At 31.0% G+C, this 24261-nt stretch overlaps 1 protein-coding gene across 17 annotated transcripts in view; it reads left to right on the top strand.

Moving 5' to 3' along the window:
- Window positions 1-24261, top strand: part of LOC105200057 — a 233621-nt gene that overhangs the window by 53846 nt on the left and 155514 nt on the right. For 3 of the 17 annotated variants that reach the window (XM_039447404.1, XM_039447389.1, XM_039447396.1), the window contains exons 1-2: window positions 5697-6294; window positions 17030-17366. The exons of 6 other annotated variants lie outside the window; for them this stretch is intronic. In XM_039447404.1, coding sequence (XP_039303338.1) covers window positions 17310-17366 — 57 coding nt within the window. In that variant the 5' untranslated portion in view covers window positions 5697-6294; window positions 17030-17309. Of the gene's footprint in view, window positions 1-5696; window positions 6295-17029; window positions 17367-24261 lie in introns of those variants that run through there. 8 more of the 17 variants (XM_039447373.1, XM_039447394.1, XM_039447391.1 and 5 more) reach the window with 7 other exon arrangements.

A 24261-nucleotide genomic window follows, 5' to 3' on the forward strand; every position in this document is an offset into this window, starting at 1 on the left:
TATTTTCCTGAATTTTATTTGATTTATTAATGTGTATATTTAATGATTTTATTGTTGTTTTTGTTTAGTAAATAATGAAATATTTTACTACTATTCCCTTTACTATATTACCTCACGAGCAATCTAAGTACCAATCGGAATCGTATGATGCTAGTACAGTGCGTTGCATTGATGCCTGGGGTACCGATTTTAAGAACCACGTTTCTTTCTTAGTTATTTTTAGGTTCATGACCAAATGCTGCTGTCAACGATCAACGCAGCATTCAGTCATGAACATAAAAATAATCAATCGGTAACCTAAAATCGGTACCTCAGGCATCAATGCAACGCACTGTACATTACATGCATGGAGGACCTGGAGAGAGCATTAAGCATGGAGGTATAGTGCTAGCAATGTAACGGATGTGACGAAATACAGGTCACTTTTCGCACAGGTTTAACGCATGGTGCGCTATCGTTGGGCGAAAAAACCAATATGATTGCCTACATGGATTGACACTTATGTTCACACTTGACACATGACTGACACTAACCTAGCAAACCCAAATTGACATACTGTGATTATTGTGAACCTGATTTCTTATATACTGTGTTTAAAGAAATAGGCAACATTTTTTAACTAAAATAGGTAATTTTAACTTTGTAGGTGTAAGGCAAACTGTGCCCGACAGAACGCTTATCTCCATGAACGACATTTTAAAATTTTCCGCCCAGAATTTTGCTTCCGGTATACAGGCCATCGTGAATAACGCTCGATCGTTCTCTCTCCAGGTCTTCCAAGCCCACATGTTTCCATTGTTTCTTGATTTCGACGTTACCTACTGGAAATGTATGTTTATGAGTGTTATACGTTTCTCAGTGTCAATCGGCATTTAGACTGCGGGATGATGAAGTAAGAGGAATAATTACAGAGCCACTGATTCTGTTATTACTTCCTACAATGTCACTTTCGGAGCTCAAAATTTTCAAATGTTTATATTTGAATATTTTACGAAAACATTAATTATTGTAAAATGAGGAACAGTATTATGAAAACTGTTACATCATTCATTAGAAGATATTTTCTAGTTTGAATTTATGTTTATATTATAAAGTTTTTTTAGCTTCAAAAATAGGGAGTTAAGAACAAAGTAGTATGACGGTATTTTGACGGCGACCTTTTTTTATTTTAAAAGAAAGATATATTCTAATGCTACTATTATATAATATACATTAAAAAAAATAATGAGAACACTTAAAAGTTATTATATCATGGATTACTTTTTTATAGATAATCATTGTCGATTAAGTCCGTTAAAAAATACATTCTAATGCAACTGTTATATAATATGCATAAAAAAAGTATTAATAAATACACTTAAAAGTTATTATATCAAGGATTACTTTTTTATAAATAATCATTGACGTTTATGTCAGTTAAAGCGATATGTTGTTCCATTAATGTTTTGTTAAGTATCAATTGTATCATGTGATTCAAATATTATAGCATACATAAGATTATCTAATTTAATTGATTGGCGAATTGTTTAGAAGTGAACAATGTCCAGTGTAAACTTGAAAACTAGTATTACTTATTATACAGTATTTATTATACATGATGTGCTATATTGATATCAAACAGAATGAAAGAGTCTAATTATAAATTTCACGAATTTGATTTATGCAATCAAAATTCAAAAATAAGTGATAATGTTATAATCATACAAATTTAAACGTACAATTACATATTAATTAAATATTATATAAATAAAGTACGTCCAAATTATCAAGCTGCAGGGGGTCAATTATGTATCATGTAACTAGAGTGAAAATGACAAAAGTGAACAAATTTACTAGAGTATTTATAATTTCATTGGTGAACACCTAGTGAATTTGCTCACTTTTGTAATTTTTACTTTAGTTACATGATACACAATCGACTCCCTGGACATCGAGCCGAATATCGATTGCGCATGTCCACATTATTGAACTAAGATTGCGTTCTATTTGGATGCTCACGCGTTATAAGCTTCTAACTATATCGCTTGTTATACGTGGATTATAGAACCAAGATAGAAGCTTACAGCGCATGAGCGTCAAACGAAACTAATCTAAATTTTAAATCAAATTTTGAGCAAAAATTTTAACCAAAATTCCAAGCCGCGAGCGTTTCGTTAATCGATTTGGTTTATTAAACGGTGCTATGAGCCGATCATCGAGCTTTAAAAACAAATGTTTATAATAAATGTTAGCTGCAACATTGTAATGAAATGAACATATACGCTAAAAGATACGATGGAGTGGATCGAAGAAAAATATTTGCAATTAATTAACTCAGTACAGAGATTCAAAAAGAATTTAAAAAAATTCAGACTTATGTCATCAATTCAGTGTTCAGTTTGAGATGCAAAAAGAATTCTTTTTCTGAAAAAATTCTTGTTACCCAAGTGATGATTTGTGAACATTTTATGTCAATACATATATAACATTAATAGATCACTTCTATACCTATGTTCTTGAAAAAATAAAATATAATTAAAGCATATTTTTTTACGAATATGTATAAAATTATAGATTTTTTATTGATTTTTACAAAACAGTAAAATCGATCACACAGGATTAGAAGGACACAAGCATCGATAAGTATTAATTTAAATATGAGTTACAAATTTTTGTTAAAGCAAGCAAAGAAATTATGTCATTACAAATAAACGCTGACGGGTTTCGAGTCACCTATGTCATCGAATGTATTTGAGTAATATAATTTGAATGCGTATACATTTCAATTCTAATACATTACAATTCCAATACATTTCTTAGTGTCTATATATTTTAGTTAATATCTTTGTGTATCTTCCAACCATTCTCGTCAAATGTAAATCAATGGTTAAAATATTATTGTGATGCATTGTTAAAATTTATAAGATAATTATAGTTCTATTATAAATAGAAGAAAAAAGACGAATTGTTTTTCATACTATAATAATTTTCCCAACAAATTGTTAATTTTTTTTTTAATAACAAATGACGCACCGCTGTTTAATTCATTAGAGACTTTAAATGATAATAAATATTCTATGGTTTAATTTCAATCTGTCTACAAGAGTAGATAATATAATAAAAAAATATATTTTGGAAACTCCTATAAGTAATTTTTTGGTATTTATTTATAAAAAATGGTACAATTGTAGTAAAGATTTGCATTTTTTCTGTAAAATCTTAATATTATATGGTTACGTTATACAATAACATATTCATATTTTTCGTTTTTTCATATTGGAACATTTATATTTAATAAATAAACACTATGGTTGTGAGTAAGATGACGCATTACATGTCGAGGAATAAAGAAAAGTCGACTTATAAATGTAACTTAGATTTGTCGTACATGAGATACTTAACTTTCCAAGAACACTATTTTTTATTGCTTATTTGGACACCGGGAGTCGTTGGCAGCACGTGTTTTTGAGTTGTTAAAAAATCTGAGAAAAATTTTGGTATACTCTTCTCCAACATTCCAAAATACCATTTTATAATTGTTTAATTCAAAATATTTACTTTTTTTGTTCGAGTCCGAATTTGAGGCAAAATCGAAAAAATTTGTGATTAAACTAAAAAATTCCTAATTTTCCCTTTTTTTATATATGCATAAAAAAATCCCTTTAGTTGTAATTAGGCGAAGGTTAGTATTATCAAGGTTAGTATTATCAACAAAAAATAATATAATGGCCTACTTCAAGAAAGTATAATTATTTAATCGCATGGAAACCAGTAATTTTGATTTATGGAATATAAGAAAGTATTATATAGTAATATAAAATCAAAAAATTACTTTTTGCAAAAAATTAGTAGTTTATTATAAAATTACTTATTTAAAGGGGGTTTTTATTATATTTTATCATATTTTTTTAAGCGAAAGGCACAACATCCTATTTTCCAATTTATTTATCGCACGGACATGATTTAATCAAGTTACGCATTATTTTATATAATTAAAATAACTGTTTACTTACATATCAAAGTTAATGCTAAAAATAGCAAAAAATTTAATTTTTTTGCAAAAAATATTATTTGGGGAGAAGAGGGGAAGGGAGGTCATTGGCGTCCCCATGAACTTTCGTGTTGCTATGTGAAACACGACTGGCAAAATTACGGCGTTACTTAGCCAATTTTCACCAGTAACAACTTTTTACTAGTTTTCACTAGTAACAACTTTTTTGGAAAGTTGAACCGACTCCTTCCGTTTACCGTGTAACGAATAATTTAAAATTTGCTACCGTCTTTAAAGACTCAGGGTGTCCTTAAAGGATTAAAATAAATATATAAGTAACGTATCTTTTTTGTGATATGACTTGATTCTGTTTGATATAACAGTTTTGTAAATTACATAATTATTTTTTATTTACATTTTTCTTTAATTATATGGTAATACCAGTATAATATAAATTTATTTTATTATATAATAAATCTTTTTATTCATAAATACATTTGTATTTTATTTGATTGTTCGTTATCTTACTCTTATATGGGAGCAAAATGACGAAACTGGCACGTTCTTAAAAAATCTAAATTTAAAAAATTCTAGTTTATTTAGCTTCTAATTTTTACTGATAATAAATAAGGCTTTAGTAAATCTAAAAAAAGAATTTTTTTAAATGGACAAACCTTATGTTCATTATTTCACCTCCTTTCTCCTCTATTATTTATTATAGAAAATTTCGTCATCATTATAAAGTACTTTTATATTTAGAAAATGTGTTATAGCTAGAAAATATATATCAAACTGTCAAAAAACAGACACTAAAGATATTTTCTTTATTTCTTTTATTTCCTTTATTTACATGAATATTTCAATTGTCGTATACACTATAAAACTGTAAAACACTATAAAACATTTTATAATATTTAAAAACTATACATATTTAATTGAATTATTTATATTTATATGATTTCTCATTTTTCTGATAGTCTAATGATGAGTTCCACCAATTTTTTAATTAATTTAAACATTTTTGTTTTTGTCTCAAACTTGTTTTTTTTTTTAACAGATTTTTTAACTTTTAATCACCAGTTTGTCGTGTTGTTTGATTAACAGATTTGATGAACATGTTGCATTCTTTATGCATGCTATTATTTTCATAATATCAAAACTATTTGAAGTTTTGTTGTCAATTTATCGTTAATGTGTTCAATAAAACCGCTTATTCGTGTCATTTGTCAACATACTTGCAATTATACAACAATGTATGTTGACAAATAACACAGACAAGCGGTTTTGTTGAGATGTTCGTTGACACTACAACGTTTGCAAAAACTGTTTGGCATCAATCTGCTGTCAATATGTTCAGTATCTATTTGCTGTTAACTACATACATACCATTCTGTCGTGTATTTTACAGACAAAGATTGTTGCATATTGATGGAAGAATGTTAATAGAATTGGTTAACAAAATATATTTCCTATTTGCGACTTTTTGGCTAACATACTTTTTGGGCTACTCTGTTGCCAACAATTGAATTGCAGAAAATGTTATAAGGGCACTTGATAGTCGATAAATTGAACATATATATATATATATATATAGGAAACAAACAAGAAATTAAATCAACTTAATAAATAATTATAAAGATCAATTTTTAAAATATTTATTTTGTTATTAAATATAGTATCGCTACGTCAAAAATTAATGAATCTTTGAAAAGTGTAAGATTCGAATTTCTACTTCTTAGAAATGGTATATCGAATCAATGTCGATTCTATGTAGATTAAATGATTTTGACACCAAATTCGATGTCGATTTAATTGTTTCGATGTTAAATCAACATCAATTTTGTAAATTTCTCACTGGGTTAGGGCTTTAGCGCATTCTATATCGTCGATTCGCCACTGCGTGGAATTTAGCTATGCGGAGATAGCAGTGCGGAGAAAAAGAGACGAAAAGAGAGAGAGAGAGAGAGGAAAAGAGAGATGGAGGGGACGAAAGAGAGAGAGAGAGAGAGAGAGAGAGAAGGAAGGAAGGAGGGAAAGTGAGCGAATAATGTTAGCCGGCCGGCAAGGGAGGAACGACGTTGCGGACTATCGACCCGGTTTCTGCTTTGGCTTGACGCCTGCGCCTGCCATCAGAGCAATCCCTTCTACTGTCCCGTGGGCCGTCTTGCCGGCGACGCGGCGCTCTACGCAACGTCGGTGTGGCGACAGTGGGACTAGCAGAGTAGCAGTGCCTCTCACGATTCCGTTCTTGCTCTGCCCTTCGTCTCGTGGACGTTGTTCGTACGTGTCCGGGGTGTTACCTAGGTGCCAATACGCGCCTATATGTACGCATCCATCGCGTTACATGCACAAGCACGCAACATACACATACGTACGCACACACACGCACGCACATAATACACATATGTATATATGTTATATATTACGTCTTTATTCTAATCCGCTTTTCTTTTTTTTTTTCTGTCTGTCTTTACCTTTATTTCTCTCTCGTACTTGTTACTTTAGACTTATGTTGTACGATATATTCAAGTGACCACCGGCACGTATTACCCGCTTACATTTTGTTGATGTACAATGTGCAATTCTTTCTCTGTTTTGCAACTTTTATCAATATACTATAGATAACAAGAAAATTTAATTAAACAGTATTAGTGTTAGTCGATGTATCAATGCGACTGTCATATACGTTGATAGCGATGCACCTTCTTTCATCGAAGATGCCATGATTTCTAAAAATACTTGTGCTTCTATTGGTGCGCACACGCATATATATGCGAACCGATGAATTGACAGGTGTGTATCGAAGAAGCTTTGGTTAGATCGAAATATTAAGATAAACGAAGAAAAAAAAAGAAAGGATCTATTAAACAAAGGAGAAGTGGAGGAAGAAAGTAGTAAAATTTATGGCAAAAAGAAAATGTTCCATGCTTGGTGAGCAGGAAGTTTCTCAGAATGGAGATGATGAAATAGTAAAACCGGAAAGAGATCGATTCCTCTACTTCCTGATTCATTTCGTTCTTAACCATTTCTTTCGCTAGCGAATTGGTCGGCGAAAATCTCCATGCTCTCTTTGAGTTCTCACACACAGCATATCAATGTGTTCGATGTTATCTAAATACAATTCGTTGAGCTTCTCACGAATTTTGTTTGATAGGCAATGAACAAACTTTGATCGAGTAGTTTCGAAATGAGCATCTTTGTTCGTTTGAATTAATCTCCACTTGTATATACAGTCGATAACTCTGATTTAGTGCATCATCGGTGACAATTACGCATTTTGTTATTTTTTATCTTAGCACTTGGTACTGCAACATTAAAGCCCGGTTTTTCCTTACCTATATAGTTAATTTGTGATTAAACTTAACCTGATGTTTTAATCAATGAGCTTCAGCTATGACATCATCATGGATGAAACTTATTGGATAAAACATCAGGTTAAATTGAACTATAAATTAACCGGATAATGAAAAACCGGGCTTAAATAGATTCTTTCAAAAAAAATCTTTTGGGCATGTGATATTTCTGATCCATATATTCGATACGCACTGCATTTTTCGATTTTGCAACATTGATGTGATATCGAAAATATAAAAACTATTTATCCATTTTTTTATTTCTTTTTATCGTACTCTTATTTTTATTAAGGGGACACTGAAGTCATGAATTTTACCGACGTGAACAATGACTTACACACATACGATTTACAATACATGCGCACGATTTTTGAAACATCAATACGTCCCTACATATTACATCCGTATGCACACCTGTACATACACATTTTCAAGCATATCTTTTTACATATTAAGTATCCAAGCCAAAATTTAAGAACATAATGCTGTTTTATGTAACCCATACCTTAGACTATTTCCGTTTCATACATACTGCAGCATTTTTGTATGAAGCCAATATTGGCATACGTTGAAAACTGTAGACACCATATTAGATTAAAAATAGGTAAAACAGATCTAAATTTCTTAATTATTTTTTATTGTTGACATAAAATCGACTAACTTGAATTATATTTAAGCTTAATATACTTTAATTGTGGAAAAATAACTTTTAAATCTGTAAATACAATTAGGAAAATAGCGTACTGAAAAGAATCGCCTTTAATCGGTAAAACCGATAACTTTGGCATCCCTTTATAATAATCTGTTTTCTGACTGGTGCCTCACCAATGTTATTTTAGGCTGTGTTCCGAAATTTACTGTAAGTACTGAAAATCTATAGTTTACCTTACGCATACTATAGCTTTTCAGTACTAACAGTGAATTTCGGAAACGCAGCCTTAATGTTTTTTGTTCTTTATAAGAAAATAAATCACGTCATGAACTTAATTTATCTAAAATGTAATCTTGATCTCTGAATGATATTATTATTAGAATTATTAATATATTGAGTTAATAAATTGATATTATCAAAGCAATCATTGCAGGAAAAAATAAAAGACCAGAAACGAGCAAAAGGAGGTACACTTTTTATGATAAAATTTATTAATACTGCTGAGGAAGACTAAGTAAATCAAAACATTCAATTTATTTAATAATTAAATTTTATTATAAATTTGGAAATAAATTATAATATCAGAATTTTGTTGTGAAAAGTATGTCTTCTGTTAGTCGTTTCTAGCCTTTTATTTTTTCTTTGATAAATGCAGGCTACTGGCTTTTTATTGTTAACATCATTTTTCATGTTACATATAAAAAATTTGTTTTTTGCGTATTTTAATATGCTGACAAATGTAGATTTATTATTTCTTAAAAAAACGTAAGAAATAATAGATCTATAATTGTCAGCACATTAAAATACCCGAGAAACAAATACACATACGCACACATACACATACACACATGCACGCACGCACGCACGCACGCACGCACGCACGCACGCACGCAAGCACGCGCACACGCACGCAAGCACGCGCGCACGCACGCAAGCACGCGCGCACGCACGCAAGCACGCGCGCACGCACGCGCGCACACACACAGTAAAAAATTTGTGTTAAATTTAACACATTTTGTATGTTTCAAACAGTCCACCGAAATTTTTAAATAAATTTCACGCAAGGCAAATATGTTAGTCAATCACGTAGATATTATGTAATAAATTAACACAAAAAATGTAACACTCATAATTTTTTAAACATATTTAATGTCACATAAACACATTTATAATGTAAAATTTAACTGAAATAGTATGTTGTATATCTCAGTGACATTTAACATATGAAATATACTTTAAAAACAAATGTGTTACTTTAACACATTTTACGTGTGTAATCCTTGTAGTCACTTTTGACACATCTACATGCGTGTAAATGCACATTTACACACATAAAGTGTGTAGATTTTCAAGAAACGTATAGGTACACCAAAAATAATGATATAAAAATTTTTTTTTAAACAGACCTTGTTATTCTTATAGCTTATATTTGTATTCACTGTTTCGCATATAGGATTTTTTTATTTTACTAATTACAATTAGGCATTATTTTACAATTTTTGAAAACGCATCGACGCGATGGGATTTGAACCTTAGATCTACGGAACAATAACCTAATACGTTAACACTGACAATGAGCTAATTGTACGCTTGTGATACTATTAATAAAAAGTTATATTTGAAGTAAAATTGATTTGAACAGAAAGAAAATTGTGTCTTGAATACCGCGCAAATACTGTCACTAGCCCTTTAATTATTTAGCCTTATTGTTAGATATTTTTAATATAAACCATATAAATAATTAAAACCTGTTGCTACCCATGACCAGACTCAAAAATAACAATTGGAAATACTACCGGAGCATAAAAAAACATTATTGACGTAAAAAGTATGTTGCAAAAATCGATTTTGCAACTGTTATAAACAAATTATTAAAAATTGACTATACAGGCAAACTGATTGCGCCAATCGATTGGAAAAAGCAGAAAGTCTCTCTCTCTCCTAGCAGAATAAATATAAAAATATACTTTTACCAATAACAACTACTTATCCATTTTTTTCAATGTTGCAAAGCTTCATGTGTAATTCTTATAAGTGTGTAATCTTAGTGATATGTTGTTTTTTTCTAAATGTGTTATTCTACGATTCGTGCATTTTACGATTTGTCTATTATTTTCACACATATTATGAGCGTTCGATTTCATATAATACACCTTATAACACGTCTGTTTTTACAATGTTTGTTTATTTAACAGATGGTAACTGCTGCAGAAAGAAAATAACACAAATTATTTGTACAGTTTAACATATAGGGGAGACCGGGACTATTCGTTAGACCTTTGTTTCTTTTGTGTCTCCTGAGTCCTATATTCATTAAAAAAAAAAAACATTAGACCGTTTGAAAGGTTAAACCTTCCCCTTCACAATGCTGGTATAGATAAAACATGAAAATGTACTTGTTTTGAAGTTGACCAATGCCAAGAATTACGAATAGCCTCAAGCCCAGAGTAATTCGTAACTAGTCCGGCAATATTCTGAAATTTGCGTTTTAAGTTGTAAGACTGTAAAAAAGTTATTGTTAAGACTTTGTTTTATTTAGAAAAGGATATAGGTATACAAAAAAAATGCAAACAGACACGTTCGCATATCCTTTTATGCCATTGGTGTGACAGATTTTCTAACCCTATAAGTATTATTCTTTAACGCTTCATAACTTTTTACCTGCTTAAGAGCGATGATTTTTTATTTATATTCATGTTCTGTGTACTAAATAAAATACACAATATTACCAAGTTTAAACTAAATCAATGAAGAACTTCAGTTTACCTTAATGCTTAACTATGCGTAACGTAGACGATTGTAACGTAGCCAATGTAGGTTAGGATTACCCATAGGCACTGCAATCAGTATTAACGAATAACCCCGATGTTCGGTATTAAGAATAGCCTTGACATCAACTGTGCGCATTACTGCGTATAATCGACAAAAATAGACATCACACAGATAAAAGTAAACACGAAATGTTTCAAATACATTCAACTGGACACGATAAATTTAAAGTTTTCAAAAAGAACCTTATTTATATTACTTAAATTTCAAAGAAATGCTGACTATCAGAAATTACTTCGACTGTCGCAAAACACATTTTTCACTACTTCAATATAACGCCGTTGCCAACAAAACTTTATTAGCAACACTGTTACATTAGGACGTGTTTACAGTATTTAAAGTAAATTTTTAATATGTACCCATAGAAAGATATTTCCATTTATCGAAGTACCCTGTCTAACGATTTGCCCTGGTCTCCCACATTTTGTGTAACGATATGGCACGAAACATATTTCTTCAGTAAAATTAACATTTATAATATCTTAAAATATCATATACATGTTCTTCAGTTATTTAGAAAGAATTTGTTTTAAAACTTTATTATTTTTATGTTATTTATTCACTTACCTATAAATTGTGTTATTTAAACACTAAGAAATGTTGAACATCAATTTAACACAAAATTTTTAAATAACATAATCATATTATGTTGAAAGAACACTTGGATATGTTACAAATTCAACATAAACTAGTATTCATTTTAACACAAATACAAATTTTTTTACTGTGTGTGTATGTGTGTAATTGCAACCATTTTCTTCTCTCATTGTCAGTGTACAACTATTACACATTTTATCTAGCAAGTATTTTGCGTACATAATGCAGTAAAAATCAATCTTAATTCTTCAAAATTGGTCGATAATTTTCAAGTCGCAATTGGTGCGAAAATCACAAAATACACGTCATTACAACATCGCTGTCACCAGAATGTTAGTTACGTGTCAGCGACGTGGCAGTTACGTCACCAGTTACGACGTTGCTGAGGCGTAATATGCGACAAGTTAGCACGTCACAGTGACGTGCTTGCTTCGTTTGGTGCAAGCAGGAACACACACACACACACACACACACACACACACATATAGTATATATACAGGGTGCATCAGTTGAATCCGGACAATTTTCAAATTAAAATTTTCGCCATATAATAACTTGTGAGCCGGCAACTAGATAGCATTCAAGTAAGCCTTATCCATTGGGAACAAAAACATAACTTTGTCATGGCCGAGCTGATTAAGCAGTGTCTTGAATATAACCGAAAATAGCCGGGATGGTTGAAAGTCTTCGCGCTGGACGTATCATATCCGAAATAATAAAGTTCTCTGATTACCCGAAATCGACGGTTTACGACATTATTCATCACTATACGATTTCCGAAAGGTCCGAAGAAGATTCTTAGACGGCAACTTAATGCAGAATCGGTTCTTCAAAAACATGAACATGTGTCAGAGTAGGAAATTTTGGCCTGCTAACAGCCCGGACTTTATCCGCTGGATTATTTCACGTGCAGCGTGTTTGAGCGACACTCCAACAAGACTCGATATCCTAACATTGCATCGCTGAAAGCCACTATTGAGGCATTGTTTGCGAGTATGGTGAAGAAGTTTTGGACAAATGCGCGAGCTTTCGGCTCAAAATTGAAGCGGTCATCGAAGTAGAGGGGGGTTATATAGAATACAATTTTTTTTTAGGGATGTCATAACCCATAAAAATATTTTTCATACAATTGTCATTTTTTATTAAAATAAATGATTCTGAAAACTTATAATAGATTTGTCCGGATTCTACGTGTGTGTACGCGTGCGTGCGTGTGTGAAATTTTACATTTGCGATTGTGCATAATCGACTATTTAGATACATTTAATTTTTTGAAAACTTTCCAATAAGTTGTTTTAAATCATTTTTTATTTTGCCAACCACATTTCTATTTATTTATGATCTATCTTTTATGTGTGTCTTGTGTGGAGATTTTTGTTTTATGATTTTGTAATTTTTATGGTTTTGTTCTTTTCGAGGCTTCCGAATATGTGTATAGTCTAAAGATATTTATGTTTTATTTTATACTTTATATTTTAATTGTTTTAAATTATATTTATATTTGACTGTTAACTATTTATATTCATTATAATACTTGAAAGTTGTCTTCAAAAGGTATATACACATGTATAAGGACAGATGATGTTACACAATATGGCCAATGCAGTATGTGTCATCTAGAGTCTATGCATAGATATCTAAGATGGATGCGCATTCACCACTCATCTAACGCGTCGAAAAGTTGTTTGGTAAAATGGTAAGAGAGGCAAGATATCGAGAAATGATGATTTTTTTTCTTTTTTGCGCACACATTGACAGAAATTCTCAAAAGTACAAGATGATTTATAATAAATTTATTTAAAGTACAAGAATTATAATAAATTTTCCTAATATTTTGGCCCTCTTATCGTTTTACCAAGACACACACACACACACACACACACACACACACACACACACACACACACACACATGCGCGCAGGCGCGCTTGCGTGCGCACAGATACATATTAAAGTTAAAGCTCAGTCTATTTTATGTTTAAGGATACATTACACTAAAATTCGTGTTGAAAAGTTTTTGGTTTAGCAGCATATGAATTATTATGAGGCTATTTTATACTGTACATGATTATTATAAGAATTGAATATATCCCGTCTTATCAAAAATGCTTCATAATTATAATATTCTTGAAATGATTATCTCTACTGCATTCTCATACCAGTTACAAATTAACTTGTTTTTGGTAACCATTCTGAAGTATTTTTCGCACGGATGTGTAATAATATGCGATTATTTCAGTAGCTTGTAGTATCCTTCGAATAATGTTTTGTGATTTTTGCATTGAAGAGGGAGCACGAAATACTTTGTGTAGGGATGTTATAAAAAAAGTTATAGATTTTTTCCAAGTATTGCTGCTCTCTCAGCTAAATATTTTTAAATTCACGCACAGGTCGATATGCATTCGAATTACATAATTGCAAATGAGTTATTAAACACAGATCTATGAGATGAAATAAATATCAGTGTATTCTTTATTTAAAAACATTTAACATTTTGACAATTACTATTTTATGACGATGAGAATCTAACAGCTGTTTTTTTTTTTTTTAGCATAGTCGTTGTGTCAAGTCTGAACAAATATGTTCACGCACAGGTCGATACTAAATTTAAAAATAGTAAATATGTTGTGAACATCATACACCAGATAAACACGTACCACTTTTCCGGACATAAAATGTACACTTTCATATTCTGCGCAATGAAAAATCTGTTTGCTATTTCATGTTTTGTTTTAATAATTTTCAAATATTTCATGTTTTATTTCAATATCTTTGTAATAAAGCATGTTTAGCCAAATTTCTTTTTTTTATTTTCAGTTGTAGACTATATTTTACAGTTTGTCTATTAAGCCTGAAACATTCTATATAACTTTATAAACAAAACACTGTTAGTTTTTTAACACTACAATTATTTTTTTAAGTTTACTTGTGTGGGCCATATTATCCTTGCTCCTTTCGACTGATTATGTTGCTACATTTTTATAAATAATATTCAATATAATAAGTATGTTATAACTTTGAGACCAGACTCTATTGAGGAATAATTTGATTCTATATAGCCCAGACCTAGAAAAATCTATAGGACTTTCAAAAGACATCTGTAAAAGACGTTCTCAATACGTTCTTGAAACGTCCTTTGGGTAAAGTGTGGGGAAGAATATAATTATTAAGTTTTTAATCTAAAATATTATTACCAAAGTTATTGTATAAATGAATAATCATAATACCATTTACTTTAATATTCAAATGTTAATGGATCAAAAGTTTGGAAATACGAGTTTTTTTCTACTTTACTGGTCGATACCAAGACATAATTTCTTTTTCTTCACTATTTTATTTATTTTTTTGCGTTTTTAAATTAGATAATTATGCATTTTAGAGCAAGCATCTCCGATGGCTTTGACCCTGACATATATTATTAAAGTCATGAGCTGAATGAGTCTTCAGAACGTTTTGGCTCATTTTAGTCTCTTAAAGTCAACCAGAATCATGACAATATATAGTACTAGACAAAATAAATCATACACTTTATAAAAAATTTAATTTGTTAGTGTAACTATTTTTTAATAAGCAAATATATTATTAAATACAGGAAAATTAAATCATTTCAAAGTATTTAAATAAAAAAAGTATGAAATAATCAAAATTGTTCTCAATTTTTTTGTAAAAAATTGATTATTTAATATTGTTACATTTAGTCCTAGAAAAAATAGATCATACACTTTTGGAAGTAGTAGTTAACAAATAAATAAAATTAATTCTAATGTTGCTTAGTACTTGGTGTGGCCGCCTTTAACTTTCAATACTGCTTCCAGTCGACAAGGCATACTCTCGACTAATTTCTTCAAATATTCAGGATCGATTTCCTCCCAGACCTTCTGGAATACTGCATAATATGATGTTTTGTCAGTTACATTCGTTTTATCCACGTTCCTGTCCAAATAAGCCCACAGATTTTCAATTGGGTTTAAATCTGAAAATTGAGGTGGCCATTCGAAGGATTTTACTTTATTGGATTTGAAAAAGACAGTAGTTTTCTTCGCCTTATGTTTTGGGTCGTTATCTTGCTGAAAGATAAAATTATTTTCTAAGTTCAATTTTAAAAGAGATTCTACCAAATTCTTGCACAATATACCCACTAAACACAACGTTACATGTAACGTAAATGTTAGTTGTAATTTCCCACTCAACAATGTAACTGTTATATAACGAGTGTTATATAACTGGTGTTTGCTGGGTATCGATATATCCTCTGCCGTCATAATGCCTTCAATTTGAGCCAAATTACCGATACTAGACCAGGCAAAGCACCCTCATACCATGATATTACCACCTCCACGTTTTACAGTCTTCTGAATATTTACCTCTTTAAGAGCTTCACTAGATTTTTGCCACACCCTAGACCGCCCTTTTTGTCCGAATAACTTAAACTTGCTCTCATCAGACCAGAATACTTTTTTCCAAAAACTTAGAGGCATATTTGCGTATTTCTTGGTAAACGTAAATTGCTTTTTCTTATTTATTTTATTGATAAAAGGACGTTTTGATGCAAACATGTTTAGTCCAGGTTCCCTAAGTCTGCGACGCACAATGTGACTATTGACATTCAATTTCATCAATTTCACAATGTTTCGCGGACTTCGGATTTTGTTTTACCATTCAAACGATTCTGGTGTCTTCAAAAAAAGTTGTAGCCCGCTTTCGATCTTTTCCGGAATAGTTTGTCACAATCCCATGTGTTTTATATTTTTTCTAAATGTGTTGCATTACTCCAACAGAGAGTATTAGCAATTATCCTAAAAGAATTACTACACTGTCAGTCGCGAATGACCAAATTTCGAATATCAAGAGAAATTTGCTTAGGTGACATTGTTTTTGCTCGTTACAGTTACTTTGATTCACACTGAACACGTAAATTCTAAACATAGATACAATATAAACAAACAGTAGAATGATGAACGATAGCAGAACGACGAAATGTAAATATTAGCAGTCTCCTACGTTATACTATTTAAGTGTATGATTTTTATTTTGTTCAGGGCAAAATGTAACAATATTAAATAACCAATTTTTTACAAAAAAGTTGAGAACACTTTTGATTATTTTATACTTCCTTTATTTAAATACTTTGAAATGCTTTGAGTTTCCTCTATTTAATAATCTATTTGCTTGTTAGAAAAATAGTTACACTAACAAAATCAACGACGTGATTTTAGTATCTGTTCTACGACAGATACTAATGTGTAAAACATGGCACTTACAACTCATTTATGCAATAAAATATATTTGTACAATTTTAGCATTTAAAATGTTTTACTGTAGCATTTATACACACGTCACAAAATACAAAGTTGAAATTACAAAGTATTTTGTCTTGAAATATCTAATGAATGTATAGTTTAGCTTAAATAAGCTTAACGCACAAACACGCACGCACACACATCATGCGTACGTATATGTATGCAGCAAGGAAATTTTTTTTTCTCATTCTTACATACACATACATGCACGCTTGCACACATGCACACACAGTGTAAGGCGGTATTATGTATATGTATACACATATATGCAATATATATATATCGTTTTATATATTTAACACAATATATGCAAATGCCTAAAATTAAAGCCTGTGTTTGAACTCGAGTGCTGCCTACAAACACTGCCTTGAGGGCTGAGAGAAAAGAGGTGTTGTGACAGTGAGAGGTGGATGAGAATTCGTATAGTGGTGTATCGGTTGTAATCGACGCTGAAATATCACGTCCTCGGCAGAATACCTACGATCCTGATTTGCTGACGGCACTTCGTCATCATCGTTGCGGAGAAACAGCCAGTCTCCGTGCGTCGCTTGCTAACAAAGCGGCTGTGTGTCATTATTACTGTCCCACTGCCTCACATACCGCGACCTCATGATTGGTTCATTTTGGAACCTCTGCCGTGCGTGCCCTTCAATGCCGATTGATAAGGTGAGAACTGAAGAACCGTAATTGTGGTGCGCATATTTCGATTTTTTCTACAAATTAGTATTTAGTATCTTCAATTAAAAGAGATATTTAGAGAAAGAAAGGGAATAGTAGCATTTCACTTATTTATATATATATATATATATATATATATATATATATATATATATACTTTATTATTATCTGTAATCAGGAGATTTGATCAATTTTGGAAAAGAATTATTCTCTGAGAATTCCTATATTTTTTAGGAATTTATAATTCCAAGTAAAATTAGAGAATTTTTAAATGCAGCTTTTTTTCGTCTTTATGATAATTTCTTTTTAATGTTTCTTAAAGCTCTTGATTCCTCGCCCGATCATTATTGAAGTTGTAATGTCATAAGCGGGAAATTATACGTAAAAGTCTCCGCTGTAGCATTTGTAAATAAAGAGAATTTGGATGAAACAAAATAATAAGATTGCTTTAAAATTCTTGTAAACATAGGTCTTAATCTTTTTTTTCACCTAACAGTAGGGTAAATAGTCATAAAAAGTACGTGAAGTGAAGCCTATTCATACAGAAAACACGGACAGTTGAAAACAGTTAAAAATATGTTTTTATATATAAAATTCAAAGAAACTTTACTTGCGGTCTATTTTTATGAATATGGTAAATACCCACACAACACATGGACGTCCCCGGACGTCCAATACATGTCCACAAAAGTCCTTGTAATGTCCTAGTATCTCGTACGTCCATAGGACGTTCCAAAGACGTCCGAAGGATATCCTGGTTTATCATAGCTGCAGTTTGACGTTTGGGACATCCGCAGGACATATTTCAGACGATTCGTAATATTTAACATATTATGTATACATACATAATAAATATGCATTCGAAAATTGCGTTGTTCTTTATATTAAATAAGACATTTTGAAGATGTAAGGACGTCCTTTAAATGTCTAGCAGATATTGGTGGTACGTTCCGAAAAGATCCGCTATATACATATATGTCAACGAAGTTGAGTATTTTTATTATTATCATCATTATCATTATTATTATAACATAAGAATTTTATAAATTATAAAATTATAAAGATAATTTTTTGTGTTAAAAAATATTTAACAAAAGATATATTTAACCATATATAAACATAAACTACAAATTTTGATAATATGAGAAGCTTTAATATACAGTATATAGCTTTTTAATAAAATATATTATTCGTTAATATTTAATATTTCATTATATATAATATTTAAATTATGTAATATTTAATACATATGTATAATACTATAACGATTAATTTAATATGCTATTTAATGGCTATTTTATTTGTGAGGAAAATCCTACTCAAAATATAAATAAATAATAACGTATATTATATCAAGTAAAATTTTTCTCAGAAAAAACGTTTTGGAACGTAAACTTAAAATATAAAGAAAGTAATTATACATCTAGCAGCAAGGTATATATATTTGATTTATAGAATCATATCTGTTTACATGATTCTGTGAATCAAATACATGTATACATTAAAATTCGATTTAATTATAATTTATGAAATCCTGTAATTTCGGATTGAAATGAATTTAACAAGTGAGTGCTGGCACCACCGCTAGGCGGCCACGCCGCGAGAGATCTTCTCGTGAGTCGAATGCGGCCACGGGCATTATATCTAGGTGCCACCGCGGCCAACTCCTCAGCTCATAACTTCAGTAAGACTTTTAGGAGCTGCTTGTTGTAACTTCGAGACGAATACTCGCTCTCAGTCTTTTCAAATGTGACGTGTGTGTGGAACGCTGTTCCACATAAATTTTTATAATTTTTACATGTAAATAACAATTTCTATTGTTATTTAATCTTGTACAAAAATTAAATATTTAATTCAAATTTAATCTTTTTTTAGTCCTTTTTAATGAAAAGGATATAAGAAATATTTTTTTGTAAATTAAACATTTATAACGTTTTATATTAATGTATTCTGTTTTAATAAATCTATCTGGGTTCCGATTTTATAATATTTTCAATCTGTCTTAACACCATATTTTCGGTGCAGAAATCTCGATCGATTCGGATTACTTTTTTTTTAATCGGTTTTAATCGCACATTTCGGCAGGGTTAATACTACTTTTACTAATAAATATTATTTTTTACTAAATAAAGTCCTAATCATGCAATATAAAATAATGTCCAAACAACGTCCATAAAAGTCCTTTTTATGTCCTGCTGAGACGTTCTAATAACGTCCATTTGACGTCAGAAGGCGATACATTGTACGTCCGAAGGACGTTTCCTAGACGTCTACAAGACACAATTGGTATGTCATCTGGACGTCAAGACATGTCCTACCGCGACGTCCATTAGACGTCCAAAGGACGTCCTTGTGTTGCGTGGGTACGAGACAAGCTACTTTTTCACAGTAAAGCGTATAATAATAAAATAACATGCGAGACAAAATTTCATCGTTAACCTGTCACGTTTCACGCCTATTAGTTCTAATTTTTTCCGCAACGGAAACCGTCAACACGGAATTCTTGGCTGAGGGGCTGAGGAGTCAAGAGCCTTAATCATACAAAAAAAATGGCTTTTTAAATATTATTTCTAAAGTACTTTATCATTTAAGCTGGCGCCAAATATTTTTTATGACAAAATGGTCGCGTGAAAGTCAGTTTTTTTTATCCACACTTTAATTTGTTTATCTTGTATACTAGTATATACAAAGTTTTTTATTTTTATTTATAAGTAATTATAAACTAATATATTTTAAATGTGAAATAATAATTTGTAAACACTAGAAATTAAAAAAATTTATATTTTTTAAAATATTTCTTTATGTATTATTTTGACTAATAAATTTATAGCTTTTAAGTAAATCGATAAATACAGTCTTTAAATGATGAATTAAATTTTAATTATTATTATATTTGAATTTATAGTACGAACACATAAAATATATGAATATTTTTGAATAACGTGTTTGTTTAAAGCCAATAACTTGAAAAGTGACGTAATATTATAGTACCTTTATTTTATAAATATTAGGTGTATAATTTAATTTTTGGCCCCTACATTTAATCGACTACAATATCTATTTAAATTAAAATTTTTTTTTACTGTTATAAATTTTAAAGTGCTACTCCTTCAGCTTTAAAACGAGGTATAATAATCGACTGTGCTGATATAATCTCAAAATAATAGTGAAAACAATCGTTTGAAAAGTAGCATCTAAGGCACTGTCTCTTTTTTACTTTTTAACTAAAGAAGAATGCCGATGAGATTAAGAAAATGATTTGCTTGGCCTTAGAAAAAAATGCTGTATTTTATGGTACATTTAAGAAGTGATTTCAAAAATTTTGAGATTTCCAAGATGAAGAACACCCTGGACTGGATAACCAAAAAAAATTGAAGACGAAGAATTGGAACAACTTTTACAAAAAAATCCTTATCAGATTCGTTCAGAGCTTGCAAATGCACTTCTAGTGACCCAATAAATCATTACAAAATCTCTACATAAAGTTGGCAGAATTCAAAAAGCGAACCGTTGGAATCCGCATATACTCACTAGGAAGACCTAACTACTAGTAGCCCATCCCGACAAATAGTACATTATTGGAAAACATGCACACAGATATAATATATAGGTCATTGCCTTCTGAACGAACCTTGGTATCATATTTACAGGGCTCCCCAGTGAAAATACTAATAACTTTCACGTGTATGTGAAGTTCGCGTATCATTTCGTGGAAACTCACGAAATGTTGAGAGTTCTGGCTTAATTTACAATAGTTCTATAGTTCCTGATAGATAAAATAAATAGTTCTGGCTTTTAAAGCAAAAAAAAAACACATAGGACAAAGTGAGACACCAGGTTCACGCAGTGTCTTAGTTAGTCTTGTGTCATTTTCCGGCACAATTCCTGTAAAATTTTAAAAGATCTATAATTCTAGATGAGTTCTAGAAAGACTTCTAGCGTTTAACATAGTTTATTTAATTTTTTTTTAAATTATTGTAAAATAATTATTTTATAATAATATATAATAGAGTTTCGTGTACAAAAAAATATTTTTTCTACAATTCTAAACGTAATAAAGCGCCTGCTGAAGAGTTTTGGTCGATTCCGTTATTTATTAGTAATAAATTATTAACTTCTGCCAAACACATATTATCACATATGGGTGAGGCTGGTCTTTATTTGAAAGTTCTGCGTACCAAAAAATATTTTTCTAGTAGTTCTTAACATATTAAAGCGCCTTCCGCAGAGTTCCGGTCGATTCCGTTATTAATTAATTAGTAATAAATTATTAACTTCTGCAAAACACGTATATTTTCATATATGAGTGAGACGCTGGTTTGTTCCCCAGAGTTCTGTGAAAAATATTTTTTCAATAGTTCTTAACATAATAAATCGCCTTCCGAAGAGTTCCGGTCGATTTCGTTATTTATTAATTAATAAAAAATTATTAACTTTTGCGGAAAACGTTCGCGTACATGGGTGAGACGCTGGTCTATATTCGAGAGTTCTGTGTACCAAAAAATATTTTTTCTACAATTCTTAACGTATTAAAGCGAAGAGTTCTGGTCGATCCCATTATTTATTAGTTAACAAAAAATTGTTATCTTCTGTGGAAAATGTATGTATTAGTAAATCTAGTGTAATTTTCATTTTTGAGCGTTATCACTAACAATTCGATTATGTTCGTCGACGTATTTAAGGAAACAGAACCTTTTACTGCAGCAGGAAGGTAATTTTGTTTTACAACAATATGCGATTGCATACGGCGAAATCAACTTTGGAAATCAGGTTTCGATATGGGCTTGGAAATTTTCTTTCATGTGGCATATTTTCCATACTTTATCCCTTCAGATTGGATGAGTCCCAGTTGCGCACAGACCCGATCGAACACCACCAATCATGTAATCTAATCTAACACAACCAACGGAAATACTCTAGGCATCGGCCGCTATGATTGGTGGTGTCCAATCGGGTCTGTGCGCAACTGGGACACTTCCTTCGGATCACCATCTTTTTCGATTAATAGATACAGTTGATTCCTATTTTAAGTTTTCCGAGGAGGTTAACAAAAGCATCAACAAATTTACCAACTCGAAGCAACCATTATTCTTTTAAAGCGGATTTCGTCAGTTACCCGAAAGATGGGTGTGTTTGAAATTGGCGTATTATGTTGTAGAAACTCACGAAATATTGAGAGTTCTGGCTTTATTTACAATAGTTTTATAGTCCCTGATAGATTAAACAAATAGTTCTGGCCTTTACAGTGAAAAAAATTCGGACAAAGTAAGACGCCAGGTTCACCTAGCGACTCAGTTTGACCTGCGTTATTTTCCGGTACAATTTTTGTAGGATTTTAGAAGGTCTATAATTCTAGATGAGTTCTAGAAAGAGTTCTGGCGTTTAACACAGTTTAATTAATTTTCATTTAAAATTATCGCAAAATAATTATATTTATAGAATTATCGAAAGTTCCGTGTATAAAAAAATATTTTTCCTTCAGTTCTTCTTCCGAGGAGTTCTAGTAGATCCCGTTATTTATTAATTAATAAGAAATTGTTATCTGCCGTGGAAGACGTATATTCGCATAAATGGATAAGACGCTGGTCTATTATCGAGAGTTCTGTGTACTAAAAAGTATTTTTCTTACAGCTGAACGTATTGAAGCACCTCCCAAAGAGTTCTGCTCAATTCCGTTATTTATTAATTAATAAAAAATTATTAATTTTTGCGGAAGACGTATATTCGCGTACATGGATGAGACGCTGGTTTATATTCGAGAGTTACGTGTACCAAAAAATATTTTTTCTACAGTTCTGAACGTATTAAAGCGCTTTCCGAAAAGTTCTGCTTGAATCCGTTATTTATTAATTAATAAAAAATTGTTATCTGCCGTTGAAGACGGCATATCCGCGTACATGGGTGAGATGCTGGTTTATTATTGACTATTATCGAAAATTTTGTGTGCAAAAAAATGTTTCTTTTCCAGTTTTGAACGTATTTAAACGCCTTCCGAAGAGTTCTGGTCGATTTTGTTATTAATTAATTAGTAATAAATTGGCTGGTGTGAAGGCCAACTGTTGGCAACCCTATTTAAAAAAATAAATATTTTATTCAAAGTTTCATTTGCACCCACAATAGTTCTACAGTTTCTGATAGATTAGAACAGTAGTTCTATTGATTTGAACAAAAAAATTAAATTTATAAAATGAAGTGCCAACTTTCCGTAGCACCACAAGTTATGAAAAAAATAAATTGAATCACAAAATCTTATAATTCTCGAAGAGTTCTATAGTTTTTGATCAATTTTAAGAATAGTTCCGCATATTTACTATTCTTAAACAATTTTTTAATCTGATCGTTGGCACCCCATCCTTCGTAGAATGCGGTGCTAACAGTTCCGATCGATTTGTTGGCAGTTCTCAATAGTTCTTGCATATTTCCAACCATTTCTATCACTTATTTATTTCTAAACAATTTTTAAACTTAAACACTAGCACTTCATCAAAAAAGTAAGTACCATTTCATTGCGAGTTCTGAACGGCTCCTTGACATTTTTCGATAGTTCTAAAGCTTTCTATAAGCTTCATCATGAGTTCCAACCTTTAACCAGTACTTTACTCTTGTGTGAAGTGCCAGCTCTTGGGTTTAAATATTATTTAACAATGTGTAAAGGTCGGAACTCTTAACGAAACCTATAAAAAGCTTTAGAACTATTGCAGAATTATCGGAAAATGTCAAGAAGCCGTTCAGAACTCACAATAAAATAGTACTTTACTCTTGTGATGAAGTGCTAGCGTTTGGGTTTAAAAATTGTTTAGAAATAAATAACCGATAGAACTCTTTTCGAAATTGTCGGACGTATGCGGGAACTATTGAAAACTGCCAACAAATCGATCAAAAC

This window comes from Solenopsis invicta, chromosome 1 (assembly GCF_016802725.1).
Source record: "Solenopsis invicta isolate M01_SB chromosome 1, UNIL_Sinv_3.0, whole genome shotgun sequence".
Lineage (NCBI taxonomy): Eukaryota > Metazoa > Arthropoda > Insecta > Hymenoptera > Formicidae > Solenopsis > Solenopsis invicta.